The sequence below is a fragment of the Stegastes partitus genome, unplaced genomic scaffold, assembly GCF_000690725.1.
Source record: "Stegastes partitus isolate 25-593 unplaced genomic scaffold, Stegastes_partitus-1.0.2 Scaffold856, whole genome shotgun sequence".
NCBI classification, from domain to species: Eukaryota; Metazoa; Chordata; class Actinopteri; family Pomacentridae; genus Stegastes; species Stegastes partitus.
This window is the reverse complement of record NW_007578587.1, coordinates 41,043-56,792: the sequence shown is the minus strand read 5'-3', so window position 1 is coordinate 56,792 and position 15,750 is coordinate 41,043. Positions and strand designations below refer to the sequence as shown.

At 41.3% G+C, this 15,750-nt stretch overlaps 1 protein-coding gene across 1 annotated transcript in view; it reads left to right on the top strand.

The window, feature by feature from the left end:
• Positions 1-2,809: 2,809 nt before the first annotated feature.
• LOC103365604 (NT-3 growth factor receptor-like) overlaps positions 2,810-15,750 on the top strand; it is a gene marked incomplete at its 3' end in the record, with an annotated part of 35,646 nt that continues 22,705 nt past the window's right edge. The window contains exon 1 of the mRNA XM_008293079.1: positions 2,810-3,156. Coding sequence (XP_008291301.1) covers positions 2,879-3,156 — 278 coding nt within the window. The remainder of the gene's footprint in view (positions 3,157-15,750) is intronic.

Sequence of the window (15,750 nt, the reverse complement as noted above, 5' to 3'; positions counted from 1 at the left end):
AACATGTCTTGAATGTCTTCTCTCTTTTGAAAAAAAAAACAAATATCCATTACTGTGTTTTAAGGTTTACCAGAGATAAACAGAGATATCTTGCTCTGGATCAAAATTTAGGCAGACAGATAAAATAACCAACATGTCATTCCAAAAATCAGATGAACACATCACATTGTACAATCAGTGTCCCTTGTTGCATCTGAGATGTGGAAACATTGTCTCACATTGTCACTTTTGCATTTTCTCGGTGCTCTCACCCCTAGAGGTAGCATGAGGTGGTGTCTACAACCTACACATGCTGCTCAGGTAGTGCAGCTCATCCAGGATGGCACATCAATGTGAGCTGAGGCAAGAAGGTTTCCTGTGTCTCTCAGCACAGTGTCCAGAGCATGAAGGAGATACCAGGAGACAGGCCAGTACACCAGGAGATGTGGAGGGGACCGTAGGAGGGCAACAACCCAGCAGCAGGACCACTCCACTACCTCCTCCTTTGTGCAGGAGGACCAGGAGGAGCACTGCCAGAGCCCTGCAGAATGACCTCCAGCAGGCCACTAATATGCATGTTTCTGCTCAAACTGTCAGAAACAGACTCCGTGAGGGTGGTATGAGGGCCCGACGTCCACAAGTGGGGCTTGTGCTTACAGCCCAGCACCGTGCAGGGAGATTGGCATTTGCCAGAGAACACCAAGATTGGCAGATTGGCTATTGGGGCCCTGCAGTCTTTCGAGATGAGAGCAGGTTCACACTGAGCACATGTGACAGATGTGACAAAGTCTGGAGACGCTGTGGAGAATGTTCTGCTGCCTGCAACATCCTCCAGCATGACCAGGTTGGCGGTGGGTCAGTAATGGTGTGGGGAGGCATTTCTTTGGAGGGCCGCACAACCCTCCATGGGCTAGCCAGATGCTGGTGCAGTGGGCCCTGGGTTCCTTCTGATGCATGACAATGCTAGGCCTCATGTGGCTAAAGTGTGTCAGCAGTTCCTGATGATGAAGGCATTGATGCTATGGACTGGCCTGCCCATTCCCCAGACCTGAATCCAACTGAGCACATCTGGGACATCATGTCTCGTTCCATCCACCAACTCCATGTTGCACCACAGACTGTCCAGGAGTTGACTGATGCTTTAATCCAGGTCTGGGAGGAGATCCCTCAGTAGAACATCCTGCCTCATCAGGTGTTCTAGGGAGGTCATACAGGAATGTGGAGGCCACACACACTACTGAGCCTCATTCTGACTTGTCTTGAGGAATTTCCACTGAAGTTGGATCAGCCTGTAATGTGATTTTCTACTTTTAACTTGAGTATGATTCCAAATCCAGACCTCCATGGGATAATAATTTTGATTTACATTAATCATTTTTATGTTATTTTGTTCTCAGTGCATTCCACTATGTAATGAATAAAGACTTTCACCTGGAATATTGAATTAATTGAGATCTAGGACGTGTTATTTTAGTGTTCCCTGCATTTTTTTTTTTTTTGGAGCAGTGTAGTTAATGGCATGTTTATTATTGTAAGCATGTTCCTGAAAATCCTCTAACTTTAACACAACACTTATTTTGACCCAAACTAAGATCTTTCCTAAAACCGAGCCAAGCTGTTTTTGTGCCCTAATCTAACTGAAAGACTTCTATAGCACTGCCACATCATAAAAGGGTCACTTAGTTATTTTGCAAAAGTTGGAGGGCTTGACAGGACTGAAGACTAATATGATGGGAATGTTAATAAATGTGGCAGGTACTTTGCTGGTAGGTAACTTGATTAAACATCAAAAATAAGTTGCTGAAAATGTCTTTTTCTGAAAACTAGGTCCTTGTAAAGGACTACCAGACAATATCCTTCCCACTGCTGCCGACCGCTTGCTTATATGATCCAAAGGCTACTTTGGATTGTTGGGTTCTCTGTTCAAAATGTGTCTTCACCTTATTATGTGAAGCACTGAGAGGTGACATATGTTGTGAATCTGGGCTGTATGAATAAATTTAATTGAATTGAATTAAGTTGTACACAATCAACCTACACATAGTGACCCTTATGTTTCGAGGGTCACTGCTGGTTTCCCTTTTTTGGATTTTATTTTTTAAATTTAAATATACCAGAGTAATCTAACAGGGTGCCCACCCTTGCACAGGGTACAGGGCAGTGGATGTGGGAACATCTTTGTATGGCTACCTGATCTGCTTCTTGCATTTCTGTGGGGTTAGTACACAACAAAAAACACAAGCCAAGCCAAGGCTGAACCCCTGATTGTGCACGAAGCTGTGTCAGTTTCCACCGTGCCCAGTAGGTGGGACTTGAAGCTCAGAGGATGGAGTGTTTCTCCCACTCTCTGCCTCCCAGTCTCTCTCTATGTCTCTTCACCATCTCCTTACGCTGGTAGCACGACAGCGCCAGGGAGAGTGGGGGTGGGTGGGGGATGGAGGGATGACATAAAACGATGCAGAGAGAAGAGGAAGAGAACAGGACTGCGCGCACTCAGACCCCCTTCATGTCATGTACCTGGAATATTTTCAGGATTTCTCTTCTTTCCTCCCTTTTTCCTTCCCAGCGTGTTTTTTTTTTTTCACACGAGCGGCTTCGCTCCCCCACACGCACACACACACACACACACACACACACACACACACATGCACACCCACACCTACACACTCACACACACACACGAACATGCACGGATATGAAGGGAGATGTGGTCTTATGTTAACATTTGCGCTCCATTGAGAGGAATAAGGGGAGCGCATCGTGCATCTACACCCACGTAAGCGTGAAGCTGACTTTCAACCAGAGGATTTGGACCATTTTTTATTTATTTTTATGATTTTTTTTATTGTTGCTGCGAATCAAAGTTGCAAAGAAATCTGGGGACTTGAATCGTGACAGCATGGATGTATTTGGAGCGTTATTTGGCGCATTCGGAGTGCGTCGCCCTCCCAGGATACGGTGCTGCTGGAGGGGGCTCGTGCTGCTCAGCCTTTTCTTTCACAGCTACCTGAGCACCTTGCTGGACTGTCCGCCCACTTGCACCTGCTCGCCCACTGAGATCTACTGCAATAAGTCCGACAGCAGCAAATTCTTCCCGCTGCTGTCCTTCCCGGGCGCCGGGAGCGCTGGGAACAGCACCGGGAGCATTGAGGATCTTTTCCAGAACATCACCTCCATGTAAGTGCCTCTGCTGCTGCTGTACGTCAGAGATGCAAAAACCTTCCATGGCTTCTATGTGTTGCTGGATTTAATTACAGCTGCTCGTGAAATTGCACTGATACGGGGGTTTTGACTGCAGGATTCACATTTGATCATCATTAGTTTTGATGTAAGAACCGCTGCGTGGCACAAGCAGGAGAGCACAAACATAAAATGTGAGCTGGTGCCAAATTGTTTTTTTAGCAATGAAGAAGATTCCTGGTTTAAAACAAAGGAGAGACTTGTCTTGTCAAATGTGCTGTTTGGTTAAATCGGTGCTGGGAAACCACTGATGTAGGAACACAAATGATGACTGAGGTGGTCAAAGCAGGGTTGTATTTACAACTTTGATCAAATATAAAACATCCTAATGAAAATGTGCTCATAGATACCTCTAATATTTTAAAATATGATGGCAGCTCTTGTTGCCTTTGCTATTAAATTGATTAAATTCCGCACATCCATAAGCCTTGGAACATCTGGAAACGACTGTATCAATGGAGGTCCCAGTTTTTTCTTCGGTTATATTGTGTATATCCATGTCATCACCTGGCTACCACCTTTCTAAAAAGTTTTCAAATGCGTCAGTCTTATCTAAATCTATGCACACAACTTCATCCAGCACAGAGTCAGGACAGGGATTCCATGTCTTCATCATTATTGAAAGACCAAACTGTAAGCTTACCTTTGGTTTGTTGAGGACGTTTTAAATACTTACTCCTACTTATGCCTTGTAATTTTTATTTTAATATGAAAACATAAGAATTGTGTTAGCCATGGTCAAACATTTAATAAGATGTATTTTGCATTCATTTCCAGTGATGAGCTCAGAACCTGTCTGAGCTCTAATATACTGGTCAGTAAACAGCAGAGTAAACAGAGACCGTGGCAGTCAACATGAACAACGACAAACAAAAAGAAATCAGTTTTGCTTTAAAGGATGAGTAGATTAGAATAATAGAAAGTCTTTATTGTCGTATTCAGGATACAATTTGGAGTGCCATTACTGCTTGGTGCTTTGGAGTTAAAAAGCCTTACGTTAGTTGCCTTTGCCTACATTCTGGTTAATAGGCAGGTCTTTGTTGAACAGGTTGACTTTGATCAGAATTACTTGGAATGTTCAAATTCCACATCATGTAAATTAATTCAGAAATAAAACAGCAGACATTTGAAAAGTGTGAAATTGTTCTTCAGTCCTTTTAAATTGAATTAGCAACTGGAGGAGGATTTGAAAGTCCCTCTCCTTGTGCGGACTCAAAATCCCGAATTTGTCCCTTTAAACATGATTATTTTTCTTCCCCAGCAGTTGCTGCAGCACATTTCTAAATGCCTTCTATTTTATCCATTGATGGCAGAGAACAGCTCAGCCTGAGAGGTAATAAGCACAGATATCCCCAAATGGCTTTTTCATTGGATGATAAAAGCAGTCATGACTCAGTTACTCATAAGCACAAATCTTAAGTCTAAATGTCAGTTTCCTCGGGATGAACAGTCATCCAGTCACCCAGATATCCACGACAGCCCTATATCCTCTGTGTGGGTACTGAATGCAAACCGCTGCAGATCTTATTAATTTCCATATCCTATTTTCTTTGCAAGTCTGGCCTGAGAACTGCAGCCATCTGAATTTCTCTCAAGAAATGCTTTCTCCTTTGGATGAGCACAAAGACCCCTTACTTAAGCTCTATGACCAAACCCAAGTCCATCTCATAGGAGAAAATTCTCTGTGTGTGGTTAGTCTACAGGATGCTCCCCATGCATCTTTGTGCCACCTGCTTTGAACACACACAGCATTCACAACAGGACGTAATGCCACAGCTGAATTCATTAAGTAACACTGAATACTGCCTTATCATGTATTTCCTTACTTTTCACTCAGTCAGTTGCAAAATATATCGAAAGACATCGCCTGAAATACAACACGATGCATGCCTTCTTGGATTAGCAATATTACAGAGAAATTGAGGCTGGGTTCAGGTTTAAAGTGGGTCAAATTGTTGAATTTTGATGAAAATTTATGCTCATCTCCTTCTCAAGCAGCTAAAAAAAATCCTCAAGTTAGTAAATCTGACGAGAGAAATCAAAGTGAAGACATACTGATCATAGCATCACCTTGAGAATCCCAAAAACACAGTTAATTAATTTCGGGCTACCTTTATGTTGCCTTATCACATTTTTCCTAACATCTGAGCTCCAACGTAACATTATGCAGGGGTGAGTAGATGTCGTGTGCTGGGAGTGGCACCGCAGTCGCTTTGGTCAGAAGATTGAGAATCGTCACGGTGTGTTGTTTTGTTCAGTCGATAGTGCTGCGTTTGGTAATGCACAGCTAGTTTACATCAGTAGTATTTTCACCTGCTTTGCTAAAGCTGGCATGTTCATTCAAACTTTTTAAACCTTAGTCTTCTAAAGCTTCAATCCTAATTTAGTATAAAAAGCCTGAAGTTCAGCTACAATAAGGTTTAATCAGACTTAGACTAATGAAAAGCAAAGAATGAGGACTGTGTGATTTGATGCATATTATTGTACGTGTGATAGATTTTAACTAAATCAGCCCGTCAACTAGAATTCACAGAACAAGTTCTCTGCCTCACCCAGAAACAATGGGTGTAACTCCCATATGGGTTGTAACTGTAAACTATAAAGCCTTTTATCACTGTCCACAAAAACTCAAATGTTTAAAGCAATCAAAGAACAAAGGAGAGGAAAACTTTGCTCTGTTGCTTCAGGACAATGTGTCCGTTCACACAGCACAAGGGGAAGATGCAGACAAATGTGGCTTTGAACTGCTTCTCCATGCGCCGGGTTTCTCAAACTGAAATCCCACTTGCGTAGTTTCCATTTTCAGAGTGTTGATAGAGTTATCCATGTTGTTGAAGAGTATCTGGAGGCTCAATGTGTGACCTCCTTCTGGAAGGGATAGCGAAGCTTGAACGTTGTTGGACAAAGTACAAGAATGATCTTCGGCCTGTGATGTGTTCTGGAACTGTTTGAAGTGCCTTGTAAGTAGAACCATAACATGGCCTTGCAATGCTTACAAGTCTGTCATCAGAGCCAGATGCCTAGACATCCATCCATCCATCCATTATCTATGCACCGCTTAATCCTCACTAGGGTTGCGGGGGACTACAGTCTATCCCAGCTGACTCAGGGTGAAGGCAGGGGACACCTTGGACAGGTCACCAGTCTATCACAGGGCCACACTTACAGACAGACAACCAAGCACACTGACAGTCACACCTACAGACAATTTAGAATCACCAATTAACCTCGACATGTTTTTGGACCTTGTGGGAGGAAAACTGGAAACCCAGGGAGAACCCACGCTGCACGGGGAGAACATGGAGACTCCACACAGAAAGATCCCAGGTGTTCTAACCAACCGGAGATCTTCTAGCTGCGAGGCAACGGTGCTAACCACCGGGACACCGTGCAGCCCATGCCTAGACATATTTTTTTAAAAATGTTTTTTAACAGATTTATTTGACAATAGCCAAATTAAGAAGGTATTGTTAAACAGACAATGAACTGAAACAACCAACAACAGCAATGGCTACCTATGTGCTCATCAGTAGTCCTCGTGAACAGTACATCACTTGACTAAAAATAACTGCTGGGAATTAGATTTTTGACAGTTAAATATAAATTTACAGTGACGAGCTAATAGTTTCACTTCATTACAATGCATCGTAGTCTAACGCTGAATGGAGGGACATACTGAACTGTTCAGTTCTGACTCAGTTCGCATCACTGAGCTCTGGTGGCATGAAAATAGAAAACAGTGTTGACAGCCTGTCAAGGTAAAAGATCAACATATTACTCACATTTCTCATCACTGCATTGAAGCAATGTGCATGCATGAATTTGTGTGTGTGTGTGTGTGTGTGTGTGTTTATGTTTGCTCTGAGGAATTTTGCAACACCATTTCATCGAGCAGCACTCAGTGGCTGTAGTCTATCAGATCACTGTTGTGGTAAGAAGTGGAGCTGGTCGCTTCTTCATCCTCGTTGCTCTCTGCTAAATACTCTCTTCTTTAGCCTGTAAATCACACACACACCAAATTTGTCAGCTTTCCATCTGTCACTGCATTCTACATCTTAACAGCACCAGTGGTCTCAGTGTGACTGCGTTAGAAGTGGGCTGTCACTGCTTCCTTGAAAAGCAAAGTCTTCTCTGCGTCTGAGTCGGAGCCTCGTTGCGATCGTCTTTTTCTATTTGTATGTATTCAACTTGTTGTTTCTGAAAGCAAAATGGACCCAGTTGTCATGCTTGAGCCTAAAATGATACATCACAGTATAGAATATAGTGTGTTAGAGAACAAAACCAATATTAGTGTAAGGTTTAGTCTAAGGAAGAGCAATTTGTGCTGAGTGGAGGAAAATATGTAAATTCATATGTTCAAGTTAATTTGTTAAAATATTCATAGTGCTTACCTGAGCAACAGTTTACAGTTTATGTTTGCAGATTTATTATTTACACATTTTAACATTTTCATTTGTGTGTGTAATCTAAGTTAATCGATGAATCTGCTGTTTTATAATACACTGGCATTTGCCTAGTTTGGTTCTGCCTCCTCCTGATTGGTTCGTTCGGTCAGGTGACAGTGGGTGTCAGGAAGTGTTGTGGACGCTGGCATGTGAAGAGTAAAGATGCTGTTTGGAGTAAGAAATCCGTCTCCATCCTGCTGTCTCATTATTAATTAGAGTGATCCATTAACCATCAAAAAACCCTGACATTACATTAGCATCAGTTTAAAAAAAAAGTGTATTAATTACGCTATTAGGCCAGGAGCTGAGCAGTCAACAGACAGCTGCTGTGGCTGCAAACGCCATGTTCAGGAGGACTCTGATTAAATGCTTCAAACAACATTCAAACTAAAGTGATTAATTGTATTGGAGACACTGTGCACTGAGTATAAATGCATATTAAAGGTGATGGCAATGAATAGATGATTGATAGGTAGTGTGGTTGACTATCTGTTGAATAAATAAATTGCATCCAACAGTATGCATTGAAGTCACTGTGGACATTTGCACTTGTAGGAAATGTCGCAGTAAAGGTAAACTGCCCTGGTAGTCAGCAGTGTAGTGAGAGAGGGGTGAAGGACAGACGGAGAGAGAGAGAGAGAAACAGTAGGTGAAGGGCTGAGAAGAAGTTTTATATCTAAAGATCCTTTTTGGGATATGTAAGATTACTGCTTCATCAGCCTGTTAAAGTGACAGCATTCTGTCTTTAGACTTTTTTACTTTAATGTTCTTCACACCTTCAATAAAAAAAATCCTGTCCATGTGTGATGATAGACTAACTCCTACTTTTCCACCATTAAGTTAAACATATGAGGTAGATCTCAGGACTCAACCTGAGGATCGTCGCTATGTAACAAATAATATGACTGCAGCTGAGAAATAATGACTGTGTGTTGCGGCTTCCCTGTCTGATGTAAAGAAAAGTACACTGTGTGACTCACCTTGAGATCCTGATCCTTCTTGGGGATAATTTAGAATTATAGGTAATCAATGACGTTACTGCTGCTGTGTTTAAATATAGGCTTTTATCCTGCTGCTGTCTGGTGCTGCGGGTATTTAATAAACTCAGCAAAAGGACTCAAACAACTGGAAGCAACAAACTAAACCTTAGCTTCTGTTAAAGTTTTGTCAAAACCCAGATTATACTTATTCTTGGCGAGTCTCGTGAATCGTACAGTCTGTCTTCATTGCAGTGAAGTTCTATTTTTAGTTTGTAATGGATGTGAAATTGTATTTCAAAATAAATGTGCTTCATGATTTTGATCTGGGACTGCTCGGTGGCTCGGGGGGTTATCACAGTCGCCTCACAGCTAGAAGATCTCTGGTTTGCGTATGAGCTGGTTAGGATGTCCATGTGGAGTCTCCATGTTCTCCCCGTGCAACGTGGGTTCTCACGGGTTCTCCTGCTTCCTCCCACAGTCCAAAAACATGTTGAGGTTAATTGGTGATTCTAAATTGTCCGTAAGTGTCCCTCCCTTCACCCTGAGTCAGCTAAGATAGACTCCTGCCCCCCCGGCCACCCTACAGAGGATAAAGTGGTCTATAGTTAATGGATAGACGGATTTTAATCTACAAATTATGTCTTTTGTTCTAGATGGCATTTTTGGGACCAACATTGGTGCTAAAAGGTGGAAAAACTCTTCTCTAAATAATGTCACACAACTCAAATCTATGCTGCTTGTGCTTGTCTATCTCTTAATGTGACAGCATGCTGTTCAGACTTGTCTGGTATTGAAAGTGATATGGAAATGTTAATAGATCCGGCCTAGTAAGATTGTTGTTATGACTTTTATGAAAAAGTCAACAGTGCTGGTGGTTCAGACATGAAGCTGGGACCTTCAGATGCTGTCAGAATAACACAAAGGGTTGCATGTCTGAATAGGGCGAAAGAGAAAAACGATGAGACACAATAGAAATAAAATAGAAGTGGGAATGTATCGTGCTGTTTGAAATCTCCTTGACTCTCTCCCTGCTACATGCACACACAAATTGAGGACCCATATACATTATCACATTGAATGAAATGCTGTTCTTGTGAGTTATTTTTAGGAGACGTGACAATTTTAGATGCTTAGCAAAAGTAAAATGACTGATTACATTGCTGGCAATTTATTTCTATGTTTATCCTGGTTTTCTTTATCTTTTCTTTATTTTTTTTAGATTTTTAAATACTTAATAATCCCCTGGGTTCTTGGTAGCCTTTTAATTTGAGCATAATGTAAAGTTTGAAACTCGTTAGGACATCCACTAAAGCTTAGCCCTTCTGTTTGGTAACAAAAAGATCAAATCAAATCATGTTTAAAGAGAGAGGCTCTCTCAGTAATTATTCTGTTAAATTGGTCTTCTATAGTCTCAAAGCCTCCCTGGAGAAATGAGCCTTTCAAACAATGTAGAAGTGAGAATAAAGAATGTGTCTTATTAGGCCACTAAAATCCCTGTCCCAGCCAACAGAGCAACCTTGTCTCTTAAAATTATATTTCTGTGCAGCTAAGCTACATTCTCATTGACATTTTGAAATAAGGCTGCACAATTTTGGAGAAAAAAAAATGACATTGCAAGTTTTTTTTTTTTTTGCTGTGATATATATTGCTATATGAAAATATACAAGAGTATTCATCAGATAACTTGAACAAGCCTATTTGGTTCGGATGGTTTTACAGGGGGATGTCATCAACATAGAAATGATGCTGATGGAGGCGTGGTAGTAGAATAGAATAGAATAGAATAGAATAGAATAGAATGCCTTTATTGTCACTATACACATGTACAATGAGATTAAGAGCAGCTCCTTCAGTGCAATATAGAATAAAGTACAAAATAAAGAGAAAAAAAATAAAAAGAATTGAAGAGATTTAAGTATAAAAGATAAGTTATATACACAGTGGCATAGGGCTGGCACATGACATTCACCCAGGAGGCTCGGGCTTCATATCCTGTGTTTTCAGCTATTATTTTAGTCATTAGATTTTAAGTGGTGAGTATGAACGGTACCATCATGCAATGCAGTGAATACAGCAAACTAAATGTGTAGGTCGGCTGCGTCATGTCGGTCTGCACAGCTGTGCTTGGCTGCCTCTAACTGTGGCTACACACATTTCATTCACAGTGTTGCTAAATTTCCAAATATCGTGAATATTTTAAAATGGTTGTAGCTCATGGTTTAAAAACAGAGATGCTATATTTTACTGCCCTTTTAGGAATTTCGATTGGATTGACAGTGCGGCACCTCAGGCTGGGCACCAGAGTTTGAATGTACAGGCTCGGTTCTGACTCATTGGGAAGACTTTTACAACTTTCTAATTTTCAAGCATAATCTGTTCATTAGTGTACACTGCACAGGACTGCAGGTGCCATTGTTGTTTTATATATAACCCAGCTGTAAATATTGTTATTTGCAGGCTAGTTTCCAAATATAGGCAGCCTAAACTAAGAAACCAAACATGCTGTAAACATACTGGACATTTGGAACTTGATTTTTAGTGGCAAGAAAGACGGACCTTTCTTATCACCACAGATGGATGTGAAGTTTTGTGTATCTCACGTTTAGATCATTTGATGCAGGTAAAACTAGCTGTTGTGCATAAACTGGGGACTAACCACTTCTTGGTGAACAGTGATCAGTTTTAGGTTTCCGCACTAGTGTATCCCCACTAACTTTAGCTGAGAGCCATTATGTCCAGTAACCCGGCCTGTTGTGAGAAGCTCATACTAATTCCATTTACCTTTTTCATGTTGGGATGGTCGCAGATGTCTGCACACTGATCATGAAAACCTCAAACTAAAAAAAAATAAAATTACAAAAATATTTCCATTCACTTTGTTTTAGACAGTGATGCTTTTGCGCTGAACACATTTGCCCAGGATATTTGAAGGATGTTAAATATTTTTAGAAAATCTCTTTCAAGGACAAAAGAAGGAACACTGATTTAGATCCTTACCACCCTGCCATTTAGTGAATGTCACTGTAGATGATAGTGTTGTTTTATCAACATATGAAAGCTTCATAAACTGTCACATACTTGAGGCTGAGTGTTCACAGCAATTGGGTCTGGAATGAAATTAAACAAGGCAAGTGTTTACTGTTATGATTTAACCAATCACCTTAGCTTTAATTAAAAAAAAAAAAACATTTAAAAAAACAAAACAGTTCACTCCTCTCCTCACCAGCGTGAGTCCAAGCAGAATGCTTACAGAATGTTAAAATATCCAACATAACATTGCCATTATGTAGCACGGCAGTGTGACGGCCCACGTCACCTACAGTGCTGTGAGTGTGTATGAGTGTGTGAAGGAATACACACTCTTAGTAATACTGTGACACTGTGGCTGGTTTCTTCCTCTGGGCTCATCAGCATTTAGTAGGAAGAAGATTGAAATAATTAAATTGACATTTTGGATTCTTCAGATGATTTTAAAATGTCAGTTTAATTATTTCAACCATGTGTGCCATTCTTATTGAATTTTTCATATAAGTGGGGCTAAAGATGAGAGAATATCCCTGTGAAGCCAGAAATACATTAAGGATCTTAACACCATCACCAGTATATGGTCAAACATGACAACAAAATACTTGTAAAAATGTTTGTGTGTATTTGTTGTCATCAGAGCCATCACACTCATTGCATGCTGGGATAGGTTCGAGGTCCCCCCTGAACACGATAAACTAGAAATGCATAGAGCAATGGAAGCTCAAGTTCCCAAATTACCTGTATCTAACACCAAATTGTGCCAGGTGTTGCTGCTGGTGGGTCAGTTCATTAATGTTAATTTACAACATCCAGGTAGAAAAGCAGGAAGAAGCAACATGAAATGCCTGAGAATGACCCCCAGTGGCTGAACAAAGTCCATAAACACAGAGAGAAGTCAGCAGTTCCTGTACCACTCAAAACTATTTGCTCTAAGTCAAGTAAATGGTGAGACTTTATAAGAATTTCGGTGCCATTAGTCTGTATGGAGTGGAAAGAGAAAAGGGGAAGGATAAACCAAGGACTGACTGCTCAAGGTGCACCATATTGCCAAAAGTATTCACTCACCCATCCAAATAATCAAAATCATGTGTTCCAATCACTTCCATGGCCACAGGTGTATAAAATCAAGCACCAAGGCATGCAGACTGTTTCTACAAACATCTGTGAAAGAATGGGTCGCTCTCAGGAGCTCAGTGAATTCCAGCATGGTACTGTGATAGGATGCCACCTGTGCAACAAGTCCAGTCGTGAAATTTCCTCGCTTCTAAATATTCCACAGTCAACTGTCAGTGGTATTATAACAAAGTGGAGGCGATTGGGAACGACAGGAACTCAGCCATTAAGTGGTAGGCCACATAAACTGACAGAGCAGGGCTGGTGGATGCTGAGGCACATAGGGAGCAGAGGTCCCTAACTTTCTGCAGAATCAATCGCGACAGACCTCCAAACTTCTTGTGGCCTTCAGATTAGCTCAAGAACAGTACGTAGAGAGCTTCATGGAATGGGTTTCCATGGCACAGCAGCTGCATCCTAGCCATACATCAACAAGTGCAATGCAAAGCGTCGGGTGCAGTGGTGTAAAGCATGCCACCACTGGACTCTCGAGTGGTGGAGACGCGTTCTCTGGAGTGACGAATCACGCTTCTCCATCTGGCAATCTGATGGACGAGTCTGGGTTTGGCGGCTGCTAGGAGAACGGTACTTGTCTGACTGCATTGTGCCAAGTGTAAAGTTTGGTGGAGGGGGGATTATGGTGTGGGGTTGTTCTTCAGGAGCTGGGCTTGGCCCCTTAAGTCCAGTGAAAGGAACTCTGAATGCTTCAGCATGCCAAGAGATTTTGGACAATTCCATGCTCCCAACTTTGTGGAAACAGTTTGGAGATGGCCCATTCCTCTTCCAACATGAAGGTGCACCAGTGCACAAAGAGAGAATTTGATGTGGAAGAACTTGACTGGCCTGCACAGAGTCCTGACCTCAACTCGATAGAACACGTTTGAGATGAGAGCAAGGCCTTCTCGTCTAACATCAGTGTGTGACCTCACAAATGCGCTTCTGGAAGAATGGTCTAAAATTCCCATAGACACACTCCTAGACCTTGTGGACAGCCTTCCCAGAAGAGTTGAAGCTGTTATAGCTGCAAAGGGTGGACCGACGTCATATTAAACCCTATAGATTAAGAATGGGATGTCACTTAAGTTCATATGCGAGTCAAGGCAGGTGAGTGAATACTTTTGGCAATATAGTGTATGTGGTATGCACTCCAACCACTCTGCCATCAGCCCACTGTCAAACTCTGTATTGAGTGAAAGTAACATATATGCAGCATTGATATTTGGCATCTGGACTCTGGGCACTCTGCTGCATCACTCCATTGAGGTTTATTCAGTGGTCAGTCGTTGTAACTGCAAGTAAATTTCCTCTGTATCCAAGCTGGCCTACAGACAGCCACACCTGTTGACCACGACTGGAACATTCTGTCAGTCCATCGATTCCAGAAGAACCCCTAGAGGAAAAAAAACCCCAAAAACCAACAAAACATGATAATATACTGTAACATCGAAGTAATAATACCATTGTTTTATTTTTGAAAATTTTATTTCAAACAAGTTTTAAATTACAATCATGTGTCCAATGAAGTGGATGTCATGCACCGTGAAGTATATTTCTGACTCAAGTCGTGTAATTGGTTAATTAATTTCAGTTGTAAATCAGTGTATTTTCATTTTAAAAAATAGTCTTGTGCAGATTAATTGTCGTCTGTGTGAGTAACACTTATCATTTTGCCTAATTTTTTAGACTGCAGAGTGCAGCAAAGATTAGGGAAGCCGATAGATAGTCCAGCAAATTCCCTCCGACTCCCGTGATGATGATTATAGTGACAACTTCTGTGGCTTGTGCACTGATAAATGCTGGCTCCCTCCAGCAGAGCAGAAGAGAAAGAACCAGTGCAACCCCACCTCCGGTTAAGTGCAGAGCAGTCACCCAAGCATCCCGCTAGGTCAGGCTTGGCACAGGAAATCAGTGGCCCCAACTCACCGAGGTGAAAAAGGCAAACAGATGCCACAATGCTGCAAACACATAATACATCCACATGAAATGCAGTGTGCCACTGTGCCCTGGATGCTTTGCCAGTTTTCATAGAGCCTGGGTTTAATGAACTGACATGCAGAGCGTATGACAGTTTTTTTTTAAAAAAAGGAAGTGGTCAGAGATGCAGAGACTAATATGTCTGTTCTCGTTGCTGAAAACATACTATTGCTAGTAAAATGACATGGTAATACCAGTATTGCATCCATAAAGAAGTATGGAGACTCAGAATAATATTCTTCTTGTTGGAGATATTTTGGAACATAGACTTAGTTTAGGTATAAGCGTCACAGTTGTCATTTGTTTTCCTACTCAGGCCTAAACATGAGGCCAATGCAATGTTAAAATGTGTGAAAATATGTTAAAATGTTTTCAAAGCATAAAAAGAAATAATTGTTCATGGATTTACCATAAAACGCAATTTATTTCATTTTTACATTCAGTGCATTGTGTTTTATTTGGAGTGCTGTGAGTCCACAGAAGAGGACGTGTGTGTAACTTTATGAAAAAAATCCCATTTTTGGAAAAAAAAAGAAAAAGAAAAGACTATTTGTTATTTTCATGCCCTAATAGGAACAAAAGCACTAAAGAATTTTGACTCAGGCTTTCATAATTCATCCATCAGAAGGTTTTGCCGGCGCTGCTAACTGACCGACTGCTGAATGAGAAACCGGCGGTGAGAAATAGTAAGCCGACTATTCTACTGAGGTAGAAACACGTGTGTCTAACCAGCAAGATGCTGTATTTACTGCTGACGTGTCTCTTCTGTAGCTCAGCGAAGCCGCTGACTCGTTTGCTGTGGCTAGCTACGTTAGCTACAGTTAGCCTGACCACTGACTTCATGTGTAGTTTACTGGCGGACTGAAGCTAAATGCGGCTTGTTACTGGCAACTAATGTCTTTAAATAAGACCCATGTTAAGACAGTAAAAGCCAGAGCTCAACAATAACTTATAGTAGACATATAATGAAAGAAACTTTATATGTATTGTAA